The sequence below is a fragment of the Microdochium trichocladiopsis genome, assembly GCF_020744255.1.
Source record: "Microdochium trichocladiopsis strain MPI-CAGE-CH-0230 chromosome Unknown B0I36scaffold_13, whole genome shotgun sequence".
NCBI lineage: Eukaryota > Fungi > Ascomycota > Sordariomycetes > Xylariales > Microdochiaceae > Microdochium > Microdochium trichocladiopsis.
In genome coordinates, this window is record NW_025763556.1 from 1,010,405 (window position 1) to 1,028,787 (window position 18,383).

Consider the following 18,383-nt stretch of genomic DNA (forward strand, 5'->3'; position numbering starts at 1 on the left):
TGGCGGTGGAGAGAACAACGAGGTTGTTGTTATTGTCGGTGCTGACTCTAAGGCTCAAATACTGTGTCTTCACCACCTTGTACTCGGCAGGGCGGCCTGACTGTTGAAGGGCTCGACTTCTTCTGAGACGATGAGCGACTTTCGACCGTTCACGCCGAAATGGCTGGATGTCAGGTTCGGCGAGGATCCGGCTCTTTCAGCGAGGATGTTGCGTGTGCTAAGAAGCTGTCGGGAAAATATGACCGTCACAAAACAAAGGCGCGAGTTCTCCGGCTCCTCCTCTACATTTCGATTCCTCGTCATCCTCGCTCCCCGTTCTCCACGGCTTTTGCAGGTAAACACCGACAAAGCCTGTCGGTGATAGGCCCCACCTTCGGGGTTTACAGCTGGCCAACGCAGCCAATTCCAAGTTCTTCACCATCCATTTGTGGGGACACTCGCGTCGTATGGTACCAAGCATGGATCTTGACAACGGCTATTTGCGGCCGATGACGAAATCAGAGCTACATAATGAGGCTGGACATAGACCGGGATTTGTCTTCGTGAATGCTATAAAAGATTGTCAATCAGATGACACCTGCTCACCTGAATCAGGCAAAGGCTCTTCAAGACCCGGCATAGGTACTCTGAGATACCGATCAGGCCATTCACCAAAGTCACGACAGCAGCCATGGCGCCCAGATACAACAACAAAACCAAGGGCTCCGACCTTGCCGCCGAGCTCGCGGACAACATCAAGGGCAAGACCGTACTTGTCACGGGTGCCTCGCCTGGAGGCATCGGTGCCTTGTACGCGAAGGCGATCGCCCGCGCCTCGCCAGCTCAGATCATCCTGACTGGTCGGACAACCGCGTCGATCGAGGCGACCGCCAAGTGGGTAGCAGAAGCCAACTCGGCGGTCAAGACAACCATGATCGAGATGAGCCTGGACTCTCTCTCCAGTGTGCGCGGCGCGGCCCGTGAGGTGATGGACAGTGCCGAGGTGTCTCATATCGACGTTCTAGTCCTCAACGCGGGCATCATGGCAGTTCCTTACGGCAAGACCAAGGACGGATTCGAGATGCAGTTTGGCGTCAACCATCTCGGCCATTTTGTCTTTGCCAACTTGGTCATGCCCAAAGTCCTTGAGGCTGCTTTCTCCCCGGGTAGTAGTCGTGAGCAGTGATGGACACAGGCTGAGTCCGATCCGGTGGGCAGATGTCGGGTTCCAGGTATGATGGCTTCCAGCATGGCTGGATCGTCTCTCTAATGCAGTGGATGCTGACTGTCATTGTGACTCACCCCCACAGGACGGCAAGGTCTATGAAAAGTGGTCGGCCTACGGCCAGTCCAAGACTGGAAACAACCTCTTCGCCCTCTCTCTAGCCACTAAACTGGGCAGCAGAGGCCTACAAGCTTTCTCGCTTCACCCGGGCGTTTACATGAGCAATCTGACCCGGGATGTGGATTTTTCTGAAGGAGGGGATGGTCCTACATCGCTACGTACGTAGTATTCTTCCCCCACCATTTTCGAGGACTCCATCTCAAAGCAGCTTGCCTAACAGTTACGTGTAATAGGCCAGGCGGATGAGAGACTGGGCAACCCCCTCTCCCTGCCCAACTCCCAGTTCGACTTCTGCGACGAAGAGACGATTGTGGCAACACACATCTTCACGTCCTTCAGCGACGATATACGCCGTAAGTTGTGCCCCCCTTGACCACCACTGCTGCTGCTCGGGAAAGAGTGGGATGCTAATGAGTACAATTACAGCCTTTAACGGACAGCACTTTACGGCGTGCAATGTGGCCCAGCAGGACCGCGACGAGGTCTGGCCGTGGGCAAACAACGCCGTCGAGGCGGAGAGGCTGTGGCGGCTGAGCGAGGACATGGTTGGGGAAAGATTTGCGTACTGAGTGCCACCGTTCTGGCCAGTCACAACTTCTGGGTGACAAGCATGACAGGTAGTGCAGAAGTGCATGTGGAATTCTGGCTGTCGCAGCATCTCTGTCTGGCAGCCATGCCTTGAAGACGACTGTCTGATCAGGAATAGGTCGTTATTGCAGCTTCCGACAGTACATATATTGCCCCAGCATGGGCTTTCAATGATAGTCGATGCGCGCTGAAGGATAACCTTAGCATAGGCTAAATATCCTCCATGGAGAGCCATTCTGTTTTATAAACACCAACAGTACAAGAGCGTCTTTTCCAAAATCTGGTAATCTACCGCCACCAGTCTGAATCTGCGCATACTCAAGGGTACCGCGGCTTTTTGAACGTGTTGCCAAGCCGAGATGCGGTCGCCGTCGGAGCGGAGGCAGACAAGACCGAGTTTCTCCTCCCATTGACTAAGCGGAGCAAAATGGCTTTTCTCCTGATTTCTGGGTCCAAACAAAACAGGCATATTTCCGAGTTTGAACAAGTTCGCTGACATGAGGACGTCGGCGACCTCGGAAAGGCTACCTGCAGGCCACTTTCCGGGCAGTGCCTGCAAGATCCTCGCCCGAGCATCGCTTGGCTTTCCGGGCTGGCTGGTGTGGGGGGCCAGCGAAGGGGCTAGGCCGCTTTCGACCAATTTGACGACGACGTCCTTCATGGCCATCCATGCCCCGATGGCCATGATTAACTGGCGTTCCTTCAACCGGCAAAACTGCCCCTCGCGTGAAGGGGGGTATGATTTCCGCTGACGGGCACTAACGTTGGGAAGCTGCCTGATGTTTTGGGTATCCTCCCACTATATAAAGCTCAAGTCCGCCGATAGTATCTTCCAAGTCCTCTATAACCACATCAACGCCCATCTGTAGCCAGCTTCTAAGTTCAATCAGCTACCCTTGTACTTCACCTAGCCGACCCTTTCCATTACGACAGATTTTCCTCTCCGGCAAAGATGGAGTCTGCCTTTCCTATGGTTTGTGCCCTGGGATCAAGAGGTCCCCCCCTTCGTCCCGATCCACACGTGCATGGGAATTAATTGATGAATAGGCCACATGGCGCACCGCGCCATACCCGGCGATATCTCCTTCCCGCCCCGAGCTGTCCCAGGCCGGACGAACAGTCCTCGTCTGCGGCGCCTCGACAGGCATCGGCTACTCTATCGCCAAGGCATTCTGCGCCGCCAAGGCCGGCAAGGTCGTGATGCTCGGCCGCCGCCAGGACGTGCTGGACAAGGCGGCGCAGGGCCTGGCGGGCGCGCACCCGGACACGCAGGTGGCCCCGCGGGTCTGCGACATCTTTGACGAGGACGCCGCCGGCAAGCTGTGGGCCGAGTTCGAGGCCGAGGGCACGGTCGTCGACGTGCTGGTGTGGAGCGGGGTGCACTTTCCCGCGTTCGCGAGCATCTTGAAGCAGGGTGTCAAGAGGCTGTGGGAGGATCTCGAGAGCAATGTCCGCATGCCTCTTCTCTGGGTGGAGAAGCTGTATAACCAGCCCGGCGGCGCGGATCGGCAGAAGGTAAGTTCTTCCGTTGGGGGGCCCGGGTTGTGTCACACACAGCCAAGGAACCTTTCCGACACCAGCAGCCACGCCGCCTGTTGCTTGATCTTCGACTGACTCATCCTTTCGCTCGTTTAGAGCAGCATCTACGTCACCACCAAGGACATTGCCAGGTGGGGTGACACGGAGGGCATGCCGGGCTACCAGCTGTCCAAGTCGGCGGGGACGTGCGCGATGCAGCAGGTTGCGCGCGACGTGCCGGTGGCCGAGTTGCAGATGGTCAGCATGCACCCGGGCGTGATCTTCACCGAGGCGTGCGAGGCTGCGGGATACACGCGTGACACCTTGCCGTGGGCTCATGGTATGTTTGAAGCCCGAGTGGGCGCCTATCGGCCTTCGCAACTGCTGGGATGCTGGAGTGCTTACCGTCAATTTGCGTGATAGATGATCTCCCGGGCCACTTTGCGGTCTGGGCCGCGTCGCCCGAGGCTGAGTTCCTGCATGGTCGTTATGTCTGGGTCAACTGGGATGTTGAGGATCTTCAGAAGGGCGAGATCAGAGACAAGCTTGATGCGGATCCGTGGTATCTCAAGGTCGGCATTAAGGGTCTGTGAGGGCGGTCATGCAAAGGTGACGGGTTCCGCGGGCGACTATACGATTCTCAGCCCGTTTAGGTAGTCGTTTCTCTGGTTCAAAGAGAGCGCATGATGGATATGCCTTGGGTTATTGACTGGTCCAGTTTTGAGACGTGTTCACGTCACCCGGCTAGGAATCGAGAACAGGACTCTCGACAAGTGCCAACCGATCAATCCCTGATTTAGTTTAGAGCTTTGGTTCTCGAATCTGCCAGCCGCCAGCACAATACACATCTTGACGCTCTATTTGTAGAATCTGCTTATGATATAATAGCGTCACAATCGTTGCCTACTCTCTCATTGGCGTTCGTGGTACGTCGGTGGCCCTTTCCTGGGGTTTCCTCAGGTAATGCACCAATCATCCATCGATCTAAACTATACAGAGACAGCGTATGTCATCCCCCCTGCTCTGTTGCTTGGAACTAGCCATCGTCAACCTTGGGCGAGGCATTTCATTCCACAGCCTTGTGAAAGTTCCATTCAGCACGCCGCTCGTAGCCAGCCCTTCGCCAAAGGCCACCGATAGGTATCATCTGGTCATACCTACGAGCAACGACTGGTCGTTTGGGAACAGCCCATATCGGGTGGCAGGTAACCAGTACTTCATTGCCAGAAAATATCTTACAGGTACTGCGCGTGAAAGATAAGGTGGAGAAGTTCTGAACGACAGATTCTCCGCGCAGGGCCAAATCCGATGCCCCGAAAGAGATCTATGCGGATTGGCGACGTGCGTCAGGTCTCACTTCCACCTTACATGGGCGTTCCTGACCTTTGTATTGCGCCCAGAACTGTGCGACTGCCCGTGGCTGGTGGTGTGCTCGAAAGGTCCATCGCGAGCACGCACACAGCCCGCCTCGTTCGCGTCGCAACGCATTCAATATCAAGGCTGCCAAAACGCCGCGGCGTTTCCAACTGCTCGACCAAAGTGCATCTGCTTGCTGTATGTGTGTCGACCGTGTCCAGTGTTGGCCGGCATGTCTCATCAGAAAAATTCTTGCAGTACCCCTGAGCAGATGGGTGGATGGGAGAGAGGCCCGGGTTCGTGTTTCTTGGTCCCGGGTCATTTGTTTCGCAAGAAAACGCAGCTTGTTCGTCGTCTCGTCGCTTTCCCGTCCCTTGTTCGTGTTCGTCGTTGCATTCGTCTGGTCCGGGGGGCGCTAGTTCACTTGTTGTCGTCGCTGCGCCAGTTGAGCATCGTCTCGTCAATGAGCCTGCGCTGCGCCTGTGTAGCCTCGCGCAGGCTCTGGTCCATGGCTCGCAGCCGCTCCACGATGTGCCGCGTGTCGTCGTCCACAGGATTCCTCCCCGCGCTGTTGCCGCCACTGCCCGCGGGCCCACTGTCTGCTTGATATGGGGCCTGGTAATGGCCATGCGGTGACTGTTGTTGCTGGCTCGAGCTGCGATAGTACGGGCTGCTCACGCTGCTGCTCCGGCGGTGTAGGTATGGCGCGCTGTAGCTGTTGTAACTGCTGCTGCGGCTCGCGGTGCTGTGATCGGTCTGGCTGCCGCTGCTGACGCTGGGCCGGCCGTGGTAGGGTTGACCGCCGGGGGCGGCGCTGCTGCTGGTGCTGCCACGGGGAGGCATGTCGGCGGCCGTGTCGGCCAGGGCGGAGGCGATGGACATTGGGTTCAGCAGTTCTCGGGGGGAGACGAGCGGCGGTCTGAGAAATGCGGACTGCTGTAGAGGCGGTAGTGGTAGAGAGGATGGGCGGCTGCCGCTGTTGGTGCTCGGAGAAAAGTAGCCGGTGTTGTTGTTTGGTTGCTGCTCCTCGACCTCGCTGTTGGAAGAGTCTGTTTCATGACGTAATGGCGGCGGGCGGAACGTGGCGGGCGGCCGCTTCCTGGGGGCACGAGAAACATCAAAAAGTTAGCCCTGTTTGTCTTGTTGAAAGGTCCATGGGGGGGGGGGGGATTTGGTTGGGGACGCACTGCGTGACTGGCACTGGGCGGTTCATCCTCCACAGACTCGAGCACCTCGCAAAGTGCCCGCTTCGCCTGGTGCTGCTAACTTATACGGATCGGGGAGTGGCCGTGAGCGGGCCGCCGGGGGGTGGTTGTTCTGACCTCCGCAGAGGTGGCGTGCGAGGTCGTCGCCAGGGCGAACAAGACAAAGCCAGACGGCCGAGTGACGGGGGGCGCAGTGCGGACAGGATGCGCGGGCGGGCGTCGATCCGCGCGGCACTGCGCGTGGAGATGCGGATGAGACCTATATACGGCTCAGGAATTAGGGTTTCCCCCCTTCGGACAAGACCGTTTCGACGATCGTGATAGGCAGCGCCGTTTCCCCCCCTTTGGGGTCCTGCTGGGCGGTGGTGGTGGTGGTGGTGGCAGGCGCAAAAAGGGCCCAGACCACGCGAGGGGCCCGACGGTCTAGAACTCTAGCTGTGCATCCGGCTCTTCGGTGGTGGCTCCGCCCCTTTGCCCTTTGGTACCGCTTCTCGTCGCTGTCAGTCGTGGAGGGTGGGACCTGTCAGTCACCTCCCTTGGGGCCTCGCTGCGATCGTGGTGCCGGCTCAGCTTCCTCGTCCTGTCTCTGCGTGTGTCGGCGATGCAAGTATGTACGCTGGCGAGATATCCCGTGGCCGTGTCGAGGGTTTGCGATGCTTCAAGGCGTAGATCGAATGGACAGCCAGAGACGGAGTGCTCCAGTCACGACTGCCGACAAGTGTCAGGGGCCCCTCGCGCCTTTAAATGCTGACCCTCGCGCTGCAGCGCAGGTCGATCGATCCCCTGGTCCCTTGAATTCCAGGTTGTTCCAGCCCAGCAAGCACGATGACCAGGGCAGTGGCCTGACAGCCCGACGCGCAGCAACCATCGCGGTCGGTCATCCTCCGTGCAGGATGAACCCTGGATGATGCTGCAACCACCGCCATGTGTGACGGGTTCTTCCATCATGTACATCATCCGCTGTGCTCTTGGACCCCCCACAGGACGTACAAAAGTTCAGGCCGGGGTGGCCGCGATCTCGATGCCACAACTATTATGTGCTGGAGGGCACGCCCTGGATTGCACAAAACGTCTTTGCTCGAACCACCACCCGTCCACTTTTCGGCAGCCCCGTCAGCCATCCAACCAGGCCAGGCCCTCTCCCACAGGCAGACAGCAGGCCCCTCTTGGCTGTGGGTTTTGGGGCCTTGTTTTCTCTTCCTGGTGCTGTCCAACGAATGACAGGGCCTCCTTCAGGCTTCGGACGCAGCGCCGCTTGTACCACCTGCCCGCCCTCCCTCCCTTCCTGCTTGCTGGTGCGGGTGCTGCCAGGGGCCCATGCCCGCACGCCAATGGAATGCGCAGGGCTGCACCTCTGGAACACTAATCTTCAAATAAATGCCCAGAGCCGGAGGGGGGCTTTGGGTCCAGACCCAGCAGAGACCAGCTGGCTGCAAAACAACCACTCAAGTACACCACCTGGCGAGAGCTGGGGCGCAAGGTCCACTGAATCTAAGCCGGCGGCGGCGGCGCCTAGGCGGCTGGTGGCTGGACTTCTGGGCAGCGAAGTTGATAAGAGCTGATTAATGACGTGGCATGAAACGTTCGCCCGCGATTAAGGTTCAGCTTGGGCAACGAAGCCGGGCCCAGCGAAATCCTTGGGCCCGTACAACGTCATGGGCAATCTCCAAGAAGGAACGCATGGCGAACCCCTCGAGCCACTGCCCACGCAACCCTGGAATACTTTATTTTCGGGGTGCGCTCCAATCAGCCTGTCTCCCTCCCGCTGGCTGGAGGCGTGGTTAAGATCAGCGGCTTGATCATAGGTGTTTGGGGAGTTGGGCTGCGATCGCTCCAATGAAAAAGCGAGGGCAATGCTGATCAGGCGGGAACCATCGATCGATCCTGAAATTCCGAACAAGACCCCGAAGCCCCTGACCGTGCTCATTCCGAAGATGGGAGGGGTTGCCCACGACAGGCACAGTCGTGCGTGCATGGAACCACACGGGCAGTTCATCGGGGATCCAAAGGTCGCCATAGCCCGCGCTCGCCGGTCATGCTTGGGCTGGCGAACGGCGAATGGCGCGTGCGTGGCGCGTGGCACGCCTCACCGCGCGTCCCTCCTGGCTGGTCCAGTGCAGCAAGGAAGACGATGGAAAGCTGCAAGCCGCCTGGTCCAGGCAATTTTGATGATGTTCACCGCACGGAGAACAATCACACTTCCGCGTCTTTTTGGCAGAAGGAGGCTAATTCTGGACGCCAGCGAGTAGCTTGCCCGAACGAGGCAAACGTGCAGAGGCTGTGGTACACTAGTTAGGCCTCCACGGTCAAGTTTCATATTTCGCAGCGCAGTGGGTTAGACATCAAAGTCCACAAGCGCAAGCCATGTTTCTCTATGACCAGTCCTTTTGTCCTTCTAGCTCGAAAATAATAGCACTTTGGTGGTTCTTTCTAGAAGCCCGCCACGGTTCTTGGCTCGGCTCAGGAGGGTGGTGGATACACCTGATTCTACGCCACGCGTCGCTGGCACTGTCTGCTCTAGCGCGCAATTAAGCGATGGCGGCACTGTGAAGGTCTACTAGGCGAGCTAGGCTGGCGACTCATGCTTGCGTGGGATGAAGATCCGCTGGTAGGCACATGACACCAATTTCCCCTTCTCTGCAACAAAGTGGCCTGATGCTGGGTCCGGTAAGGTTCTGCCCGTAAATCCAGGCACTAGGAAGGCCCATCTGCGCCTCGTCTGCGCAATTGGATCACCGGAATCTGCTCCGGAGGCCAACCAGACATTGTATGGCCCGAGTACGAAGCTGACATAGAAGGATGATCGTTGTTGCACCAACAGAAGCCCCGGTCCGTTTCTGGGACGGAAGCACACCGCGTATCAGCGCGTCGTGATCACAAGCCCGACTGGTCAGAGCTGACAAAGATCAGAGACAATCTGATCGACCAGACGCCAACAACAGCGGTGAACCACTGAATCAACACCCAGAGGCTCATCGGGCGTGTGCCCAACATGTCTGAAGGGAGGGACACGTGCGCCAGGGGCTCCATGTATCCATTAATTCGGTACTTCGGTGAATCGGCAGAAGCCGCTCGGTTAAGTCACTGACGACAGGTGAGCTTATCTGGTACCAACCACGTCACAGATTCCCGTTACAGGGAGCTCTGGTCACACGAGCCAAACCCCTTGGAAGGACTACATCAACACTTTGAGGATAATATTGACGCTCGCTGCGTGCTTGCGGGTGATCAACATGGTGTTTGTGCGACGACAGATGGACCTGGTCCTTTTCGTAAGCAGGCACTGACCTGTGTCTCGTTCGGGAGCACCGGAGGATTGTACCACTTGGCATCGTGCTTTGCCCTGTCATGCATGAACCCTGACTCTTCTGCGTAACGGGGCAAATGGTAACAAACAGCGTTACCATGTAATTAGGCCCTAAGGCAAGCCAAAGCCTTGACTCGCACACCGGCCGGCCAGCTCTAAAACACGTGGCAGACATGGTCCCATGCTCAGTGGATGATACTCTCTACACTGTAACTGAGCTCGGCAATACATTGATGGGCCGCCCGTGGCGTGACACTCGGGGCTTGGGGCTTGTGTGGGACAACAATCCATGCCAGCCACTAGTTTTGTGGTCTGCCTTTGCTTGGCTTGCCCGGGCTGACCTTTGTGCTTGTGATGCCGCCGGAGCCGAGTGGGAAAACTTGAGGGGTGAAAACGTCCGGTTCGTGATTGACGCAAGTATCAGAGATGGACGGGAGCATCAGTGCTTTTGTGTCGGGTGGATGTATGAAGGAGGCGCTGGTTCTTGACTGGGCGGAATAATTCACAAAGCCAGCAGCCAACGCTGCGCAAGATGGTCGTGAAGCACTTCAACCAAGCACAGCATAATAGTTATTGTTTCTCTGAGGACGCCCCCAAACCCGTCCTCAGCTCCCCCCCACCAACAGTTGTTTACTGATATGGACGACCAGCGGCTAGTCTCCAAAACTAGAAATCACTCGGCCGAAACCATGTACCAGTAAACGCTACCTGACATACTAACCTGCTAGTTGATGAGCCAAGTGCACAGTTACTGCCGACTGCCGGCTCGCATGGCCGACGATGCAGCTACAGAGAAGAGCCTGCAAATTGTGGAAGACTGTTTCCTGCCTGGGCAGATCACTCATCAAGCAGACCCTGTCGACTGTCGGACCGGGGTGCAAGGGTCACAACAGGGGTCATTACTCAATACCCTGGTCAGTCACATGGCTGTTGACTCGCCCGACCCCGAACAAAGGATCCTCCTTCGCTACGCAGGACATCGTGATGGGCTCGGTCTGTCGGCTCACTGGGTCATTTAACCCCAAGCTTTATTCCGTGCCAAGCGGTCCCTGAACCTGCTTTTGACCGTGAGCAATACGTTTTGGGCACGGCTACGTCACCCCTCCTACCGTTCAAGATCAACGGAGCCTGCCCCCTGTGACAGTGATCGGCCATGCCCGTTTATGCAGGGACGCGAGACCCTGGCGCGTGCTGACCAGGCCAGGGCCGAAGGGGGGGGTTCCGTTCATATGTGCTGGCGGTGTGCGTGCTGATGACCCAGTGCTACCTACCTGGTGCTGCGGTTGATTCCACATCATCCATTGGGGCTGCCAACATTGAATTGTCCACATAAACAACGTCACTTCCAGGCAAGGCCAAGCTAGTTTGCCTTGAGAATGCTGTAGCAAGCCTGGCTGCATCGATTCCTGTGCCTTGGCCAGAGCAAGATGAAAGCGCCTGAACGCGTCATTTGAAAAACAATCATGAGAAACGAGGGGAGGGGTCAACACCAAGAACTCCCCTTCTGCCGTGCACGTTTGGCGTGTCGGCCACGTTCGCCTGCCCCGGGAGATGAAGACTGAGCCAGCATCCGCTACTTTCGCGGTGACTTGCCGTCAAAGCCTTTTTACCTCTGTGCTGCGTGTGGCACAGACTTAAGCCTGCAAATAAAGGTCGATACATGAACCCCAAGATTTAAGCGCTTGTGAAATCAGGTGGCAGCGTTTGTCGGGTCGAGTTGATCACAGCGCGCGCCGCTTGTGCCCCGACCTCTTGCAGTTCCAGATCCATCAGACCTTGAATATCTCCGACAAGCGCCTTCTTCGACAGTGATAAGAACCTTGTGGTTTAGTTACATCCTGCGCGAGACTTGGTCGCCGTGCAGAACGCGGGGCGGCCAGCGGCGTCATCAGGGGGCCCCCCAGAAGCAGACTGTGCAGTTTGTCTCGGGGCTCTGGTCGTCGATCAAGGACGCCCCAGACCGTTTCTCGTAGCTGTCGCGTGGGGGGATGTCGCGGGCAGTGAGTGCCCTGTAGATGGACGGGGTACCGGGATGCGCACAGGCTATTGTATCGTCCGGGTAGACGTATGCGCCGAGCTCGTTGTTCCAGAGCCGCGTATCGATGGCCTTCAGGAGAGATTCAAGGTACCCTTGGTGAATCCCCGCATCGGGCCCAACATCTGCCTTTCAGAAGCTTGGCAGTCTCCTGGACAGAATAGGCGTACAGGACATTAGACTCGGTGGTGAATTCCGGCCTGTGCAGTGTTGAAGTAGTTTCAGCACCCCCTCCCCCTTTCCACACCCCTCCATACCTCCCTCTGAATGAGGGCTCGGCGAAGTGGAAAAAGTGGGTGGGCGGAAGCGGAGATCGTGACCAGTCAAGCATCTTCACCACCTCAAGCAACCACTCAGGAGCAAAGTTTACGTCGTTGGTGTGCGTAAATGGGTGGGCGACGGCTGTCAACAAGGTCCACGGACAACTGAACCGCCTGGTGAGAGCGAGGGTCATCGGGGTCGAAGCAGCATGCGAGCTCTTCGCGGTTGGCACCAACAAATTTGTTGTGCCCTGCAACCGGAAGAGCTCAAATGTGCCAAAGTAAACTCGAGGCCATACGTGCGGGCGTGAGCAGCAGCACCATCGATGCGCAGCTCTCAAGTCTTAGGCGACACGATCCCGACAAGTGTCATCCACTGAAGTGTTGAGAAGGTTCTTGCCCACCAAGACCGAAACAGCCCTTGCCAGTGAAATGGTGTAACTAGATGGTAGCGCCTCCAGCATCTGCCATGAAAAATACCCGTGAAGATGGCACGTTAGGTGAAAGACGAACAAATGCCTTACGCCCCAAAGAATTTGATGATTCGTAACGGAGCGAGGATCGAGCTTCCCTCGAAAATAACAGTGATTCTGCTCATAGCCACCTCGATATATACCTCGTGCCAGGACAATGGTAGTATCGGACGGGACACTTCGTAATAAGAGTTGTCTCGGCTGTGGCCGGTCAAAAGCGGCTCTCATAACCGCGGTTACGTCAACTGAGATGGATATGCCCTAGTTCAGAGTGTGAAATAGCACGAAGATGCTGAAGCTACCACCCAGAGGTTTAACCTCGAATCTAGGGTTGTATGGTAGATGCAGAAGCTGCAACGAGGCCGCCGCCCAGGCGGTGAGTCCAACTTATCAACAACCACGCCCTTCGCTTGAGACTTTCTGAAACGCGAGGACCGAGTCCTTAAGGATCTTGTCCAGTTGGATCGTGCCAGTTGGATCGTGCCAGTATCTGCGGACCAGATCACGTTCAGATCGTGGCGTGAGCTCGTGAAAGACCTAGCGAGATTAGCAAAGGGAGGAGTGCGGATAATCGGGACCACACCGACGTCGGGTATCTTTAGGGCAATTGCGGGCATCTCTTCGTGCACGAGATCTTCCCATAATTGCTGCGCTGCTCATGGTGCTCCTTGGAAGGACATTCTTCTATCGTCTGTGTCGGAGACCTGAGCACGATGTCAGGGGAAGCAACAAGAGCAGCATCGGTGCCGAAATGTTGGCGAAGGGGAACTGCAACAGTGTGGAGATGTATTTTCAGAATAAAGATGGCCGAAGAGTAGGCGTCCCTAGTCATATCTACAAAAATCTGATAGCCTGCATTCATTCTGCCAGCGTCGTTTAGCTTTGTTTGGCTCTACTCGAGGCCACTGGGCTGGGCAAATCGGACACAGAAGCAAAGGCAACCGCTTTCGCCATTTTCAACCCAGGGACTGTCCAGGTAGATGTTTCCTCGTGCTAAGACAAATCTGCGTGTCCGTTCTCGTCAATCTGTGCGTCCAGGGCTCCCGCAATAAAGTCCAGCAGGCAGGCTGCTAACAGCAGTGGAACTGTTATACACATCCTGCTCCACACGACAAGATCGATCCAGATCTATCTTGCTGAGCCTAGTAGCCATAGAGATAGCTGCGGGATGTTCCCCAAGGTGAAGTGAAGTCGATCCGTTGGCCAGTGGCGGTGCGAGCATGGTGTTTGTTGCGACACTTTACCTCATAGAGTAGACGAGTCAGTTGTGAGCGATGTGGACTGCCATTAGGAGCTGTAGCCACGGGGGTGCTCCGCCGACTAACGGTGGTCAGAATGGGTTGAGGGAAGAAGGATTTAGCCCGGGAAGAGTGCCAGGCACCTTGATTTTCGTACTTTGCACTTCTCGCCGCGCGGGTATAAATTTTTCCCCGCACTGAGAAGAGATATTGGCGTGGATGTGCAGGAGACGTGCATGCCGAGAAGGAAACCCCGACAGAGAGTAACCGGACAGGGGATAAGGGTAGGCTACTACGGGCAACCCGCATAGAGACTAACCTGATCGGCGCTTACTATATATAAGTCTGCCGCCTTGCTCCCGCTTCGTATTGGCGCGGCACCTGATGCGGGAGAGGCTGTTGAGCTGGGGTGGCGTCTGTCTGCTGCAAGGGCCGATCTGGAGAAGAGAAGCCGTCGGAGCCGCCAATGCTTAGCGCAAGGGAGCTTAATCACCAGGGTAGTTCAAGGGTCCGTTCCTCTGCCGGGATCCGACTCTAGGGCGATACGAATGCTACTTTGGAACGACGTTGCCTCTAGTTGTTTCATCTGAGAGCCATAGGAGGCCATGGCTACCTGGAATTCAGGAGCTCGCACGGGCTGTCCCATTTGCCGACGGGCTAGTTCTCGAGTGGACACTCCAAGAAAGCTCAGAGTAGCCGCGCACAGCAGGACAAGGCTCAAACAATCGACGGGATGGGCCAGCAGACACCGAACTGTCAGCGAGGCATGGTGGGGACTGGGGTTGCTCGTGTAAATGGCCAAGGTAAGCCTAGCTCGCCGGCTGACGCCTTTGGTGGAATTCGGTAAGGCTGGCCCCGGAGACTTAAGGTTCGAGGGGTGGCTTCTTGGCGTTATCCCTTCTCCATCCAATCCAGTCCAAATCCGCAGTCTTGTCATCTCCATTGTGAGCACTGCACCGCCAATCCGTAATCTAACGGCACGCTTTGTTGCCAATCATCCCTCACCTACATGACATCGCCCCCGCGGCACGTCAAGGATAAAGATTGGCATCGGTCTCACGCCCTCCCGTCCGATCGAGTCAGCAGTCCCGCCTTCGCGCCAATGCTGGCCATGCGGCTCAACCTCGATGATCACCACACCACCCGGGGCGAAGAAGCCAGTCGCGGGAGGCGCCGTGCTTCAGCCCCGCGCAGCCGCTCCGGATGCCAGACATGCAAGCAGCGGCATATTCGCTGCGACGAGACTCGGCCGACGTGGTGCGTGGGAACCCTTGGCCGCCCAATCAGGGTGGCTACCCCTTCCGGCTTTGGCCTTTTACACGAGCTCTGCGGCGGTATTGTGGACCGTCGGCCGCCCGACACTCGGTTCCTCATCACCCCTCATTCTGCCTGCATGCTTGACTATACCACTCAAGGCTCTTGGACATCACTTCTGACTTTGTGGCCGTCTTCCAAATAGCAATGCCTGTGTGAAAGCAGCCCAGGCATGCATCTACACGGCACCAGCAGTCCCCCTGCGGGATAGGCGCAAACTCAGATCCGAGTTCTTGCCCGGGCAGCTGCAGCCATGGGTCGCCAGCGGCGCGCTTCCCGCTTTTACCACAAGCATGGCTCTCAGCAAGGCCACAGCCGTTGATCCCTTTGACGCCCTGCCATGCAAAATGCCATACAACTCGAAGCAACTTCTGTTCTACTGTAACTCCACCCAGATCATACCCCCCGGCACAATGACCCAGTGGGATGCTGATCGAGGACATTCACCATGTAGTCCACCATGCCAACGACATGCTGTGCGACGTCAAAAAGGCCCGACTCGACGACTGGTAAGCCACGCGCCGGGTCTGAGGGAAAAGCATGAGCCCTTTCATCCCACACTGCTAATATTCATGACGCCCCTAGTCTGGAACTCGCAGGCCTGGACACGTACGCTCTCCGTGGCGCCTTGCTCATCGCTACTCTCCACTACACGTGGACGACGGGGGACACAGACACTTACCAGGCCGCCGCAACCTACCACAAGGTCGAAGGCATCCGCACGCTCAACCGGCGTCTTGAGCAGTATGGCACTGTTGACGGTGTCCACGACGTCAGGCTCATATGTACGTTAGCCATGGCCGAGGTGAGTACACCCCGATCCGAGGTGTTGCACGACGACAGCGGGTAGAACCGATACTGACTAGGCACAGGCTTGTTTGGGCAACGTGGCGGCGGCGGAGACGCACATCAACGGCCTCCTGGCTGCTTTCCAGATGGACGATCTGCACAGAGGGAAATCCTCCAGCCTCGAGCACGACATCACAGAAAGATACGTCATGCAGTATGTCATCCTTGACTTGCTCAGCCTCCTGCTTTTCTATTTTCCAGTTTTGCCTAGCGTTAACCACGGAACATGAAGATCGGCGTTCTTCGTGACAAGCTTCCTGCAGAGAGTCAGGGACGGAGCCGCTGAGGCAGAAGCCATGAAATACGGCCGACCCATGACGGAACAGACACCACCACCAGCCGTTTCCTCGTCCGAGAGTGTCGACCTCGCACTGATCCGGCAGGGCCACAAGTCCGAGAGCGAAGGTCTCCGGCGGCGCCTCCAGACGTTCCGGATGATACCATACTTCTTCGCGCCGCTGCCTCCGCACGTCACCCGCCTGGCTCGCATCGATGCTCGGCGGTGCGTCGACTCGCTTAGGTCCCTGACCCGAGATGTGGAGGTGCTGCATGCGACACCCGGTGCGTCGCGGACCGCGATGCTGTGGGACAAAGGCACCTCAACGGATATGTGGTGTGCGCTTGTCGAGGCGCATGTATGGAATCTATCCGGGTCAGCCGATGATGCTGGGCGTGGCAGCACTTCGCCGTCTTCGCGACGACGACAAGAGCGGAGGAAGAATAAGAATGGAACAGCAGCTGGGGACAGCACTTCGACATCGAGGGGCTCTTCCGTTGAGGATACGACGCACAGCAACTCGCTGCTGCCGACGTGGCCGTCTCACTGGGTGCCCCTCACAGCTGCAGCGGGGGCCTACATGTACGGCGTGCTCGAGATTGCCCAGTGTGACGTCCGCATAATGCACAGAGTTGCTCTCAACATTGCCGACAATACGTACCTCGACGAGGACGTTGGGAGCCGCGACACCACGAGCAGCAGTCCTGGCAATGCCTGCGTACGGACAAGTGCGGTCCCAGACATTTTCACTACAGTGATAGCAACATCCGTGGACCGGACACTAAGTCCAGGAGAGAAGGAGACTGTCAAGACACCCCGCAGCAATGGCACTGATCGCTGTCCTTCTCAAAGCACAGAAGCGAATGATCTGCACCTCTGGACCGCGTTCATGGGGATCCTGGCCGTTCGCAGGGTCAAGTCGTGCACCACAGAACCTCTTGCTCCAAAGCTGGCGGTAGCAGCGAGGCCTCAGCTTGACAGTCTCGAGATCATGTTGGGGGACCGCATTCGTGCCATCTCGGATAGAGAACAAGTCGTCTGTGATGGCATGGGCGTGGCTGGGTGCCACCCTTCCTCGGCGGGCTTGGCCGAGGAGACTTTCGCCGAAGGGAGTCAGACAGGGTATATGACATGGGATGAAGCTCAAATCCGACTGGGGCGGGTGGCCTGGCCGAGAGGGACTACTGCGGGGTGGATTCAGCAGGCTTGGAATGAGGCGGTGTTGCGGGCGTGCTGTGAGTGCGGACTTTGTGGAAGAATCGCACCGCTATGAGATATCAGGGAGGAATACACCCTCAAGAGCACGGCGATAGCACTAGACGTGTGCTCAACGAGGATTGCAGGGACTTTTCCGAGCCTAGCTTCGTTACTTGCATGGTCAAGCCGATACTCAAAAGACCAGGAAGGCTGTTGCTATTCTTGCCCTGTCTCACCAATATTGGTCTCGTGGATTCCTCGAGGCGTGCGAATGGTACACATTAGCTGCCTGTCTACCTATTTGGCGCACGAATCAAAACAGCAGATGGGTTTGGAGCCCCCTCCCGGACGATAATCTAGTGCACGCACTTTTGAATAGCACTAGTTTAGCCTGGACTCCTGCTCGAATGCTCAAAATCCTCCGCCATTATTTCAAGCTGCTGGTCATCCCTACACGATGCCGGGTGAATCCGATTCCGCCACTGCATTCAGCTGAGCTCTCACGTTACATTGCGAGCCTCCAGCTGAAAGAATCACCCCGCTCTTATGATCATCCGTTATGCGTAGCACAATGCCTGTCGATCGATAGACTTCTCTTCCACCAATGAGACTGAGCCAGAGCTCCGCCAAGACAGGCGGGGGTCTGAAGAATCTGGGGTAGTCCCGCTCTGATATGCGTAAACAAGGCAACTGCCGGCTAGAAATATGGCCGATCCTTACTCGAGCGATACGGCAGAGATCTTGACACACCCAGCTGCATGACGGGCCTCGTACAGCATCGGCAATAGAGTGAGGGTAGCGTACCCTGCTTCGTATGGCTCCTTGTGCCGAAACTCATATATATCACTGTGGCCAAATGGCTGTTGTAATTGACGCGCACAGTCACGCCATCCGCAGCTTTCTGTTTCCTTTCATCATAAGTCTATCTTCCTGTTTTCAAAGGGCGTCAGGCTCAAACCAATAAGATGCAGATCTCTTTCCTCGCTGTCCTGGCCACTGCTGCCAGCCTCGCCACAGCTCTGCCCGAGTTCTCGCCGAGTGGAGACACATCCGTGCTGGTGCGCTGCTTCTGGAACAATGTCAACTGGCGAGAGAGATCCTGTTACTGACACTGGACAACTTGACGGACAGCAAGCACGAGCCTGCGTCGACAATCTAACCTGCGAGCGGGTCTGCTGCAAGGAGAAAGGCGACTGCGGATATCTAAACTGGAATTGTGCCTACTCTCGGGTGAGTGATTGATCTCGGTGGTAGATTGGTTGTCCTAAGAGCATCTACTGACTCTTTGCGTCCATAGTGTGGCTGCACCGGCCCTGGCTGCACCTACTGGACTTGCCTGTGCGACTGTCGGCGGATCTGATGAGTCCTACCAGCTGTGATGGGAGTGGCTCATGTCAAACTTGTATGGAAACAATTGAGCTCTGGCTTTGAGAAAAGTCAAC

At 56.9% G+C, this 18,383-nt stretch overlaps 4 protein-coding genes across 4 annotated transcripts; 3 read left to right on the forward strand and 1 right to left on the reverse strand.

The window, feature by feature from the left end:
- The first annotated feature begins 662 nt into the window (after positions 1-662).
- B0I36DRAFT_389331 (short-chain dehydrogenase/ reductase) lies at positions 663-1,934 on the forward strand. Its single transcript, XM_046161316.1, has 5 exons — positions 663-1,154; positions 1,198-1,211; positions 1,290-1,482; positions 1,558-1,677; positions 1,751-1,934. Exons 1-5 carry the CDS (start codon positions 671-673, stop codon positions 1,891-1,893), a joined length of 954 nt encoding a protein of 317 aa, XP_046005402.1. The 5' UTR covers positions 663-670; the 3' UTR covers positions 1,894-1,934.
- Positions 1,935-2,864: 930 nt separating this feature from the next.
- On the forward strand, positions 2,865-4,055 carry B0I36DRAFT_389332 (uncharacterized protein; the record flags this gene model as incomplete). The annotated part of the gene is made up of 4 exons (XM_046161317.1): positions 2,865-2,885; positions 2,960-3,427; positions 3,548-3,770; positions 3,854-4,055. 4 exons carry the CDS (start codon positions 2,865-2,867, stop codon positions 4,021-4,023), a joined length of 882 nt encoding a protein of 293 aa, XP_046005403.1. The 3' UTR covers positions 4,024-4,055.
- A 1,151-nt stretch (positions 4,056-5,206) lies between these two features.
- B0I36DRAFT_369394 (uncharacterized protein) lies at positions 5,207-5,999 on the reverse strand (the record flags this gene model as incomplete). The annotated part of the gene is made up of 2 exons (XM_046159769.1): positions 5,207-5,885; positions 5,974-5,999. The coding sequence occupies 2 exons, from the start codon at positions 5,997-5,999 to the stop codon at positions 5,207-5,209; spliced, it is 705 nt and encodes a 234-aa protein (XP_046005404.1).
- An 8,912-nt stretch (positions 6,000-14,911) lies between these two features.
- B0I36DRAFT_389334 (uncharacterized protein) lies at positions 14,912-18,320 on the forward strand (the record flags this gene model as incomplete). The annotated part of the gene is made up of 6 exons (XM_046161318.1): positions 14,912-14,999; positions 15,073-15,127; positions 15,204-15,423; positions 15,491-15,621; positions 15,700-16,866; positions 18,239-18,320. 6 exons carry the CDS (start codon positions 14,912-14,914, stop codon positions 18,318-18,320), a joined length of 1,743 nt encoding a protein of 580 aa, XP_046005405.1.
- Between the last annotated feature and the right edge of the window lie 63 nt (positions 18,321-18,383).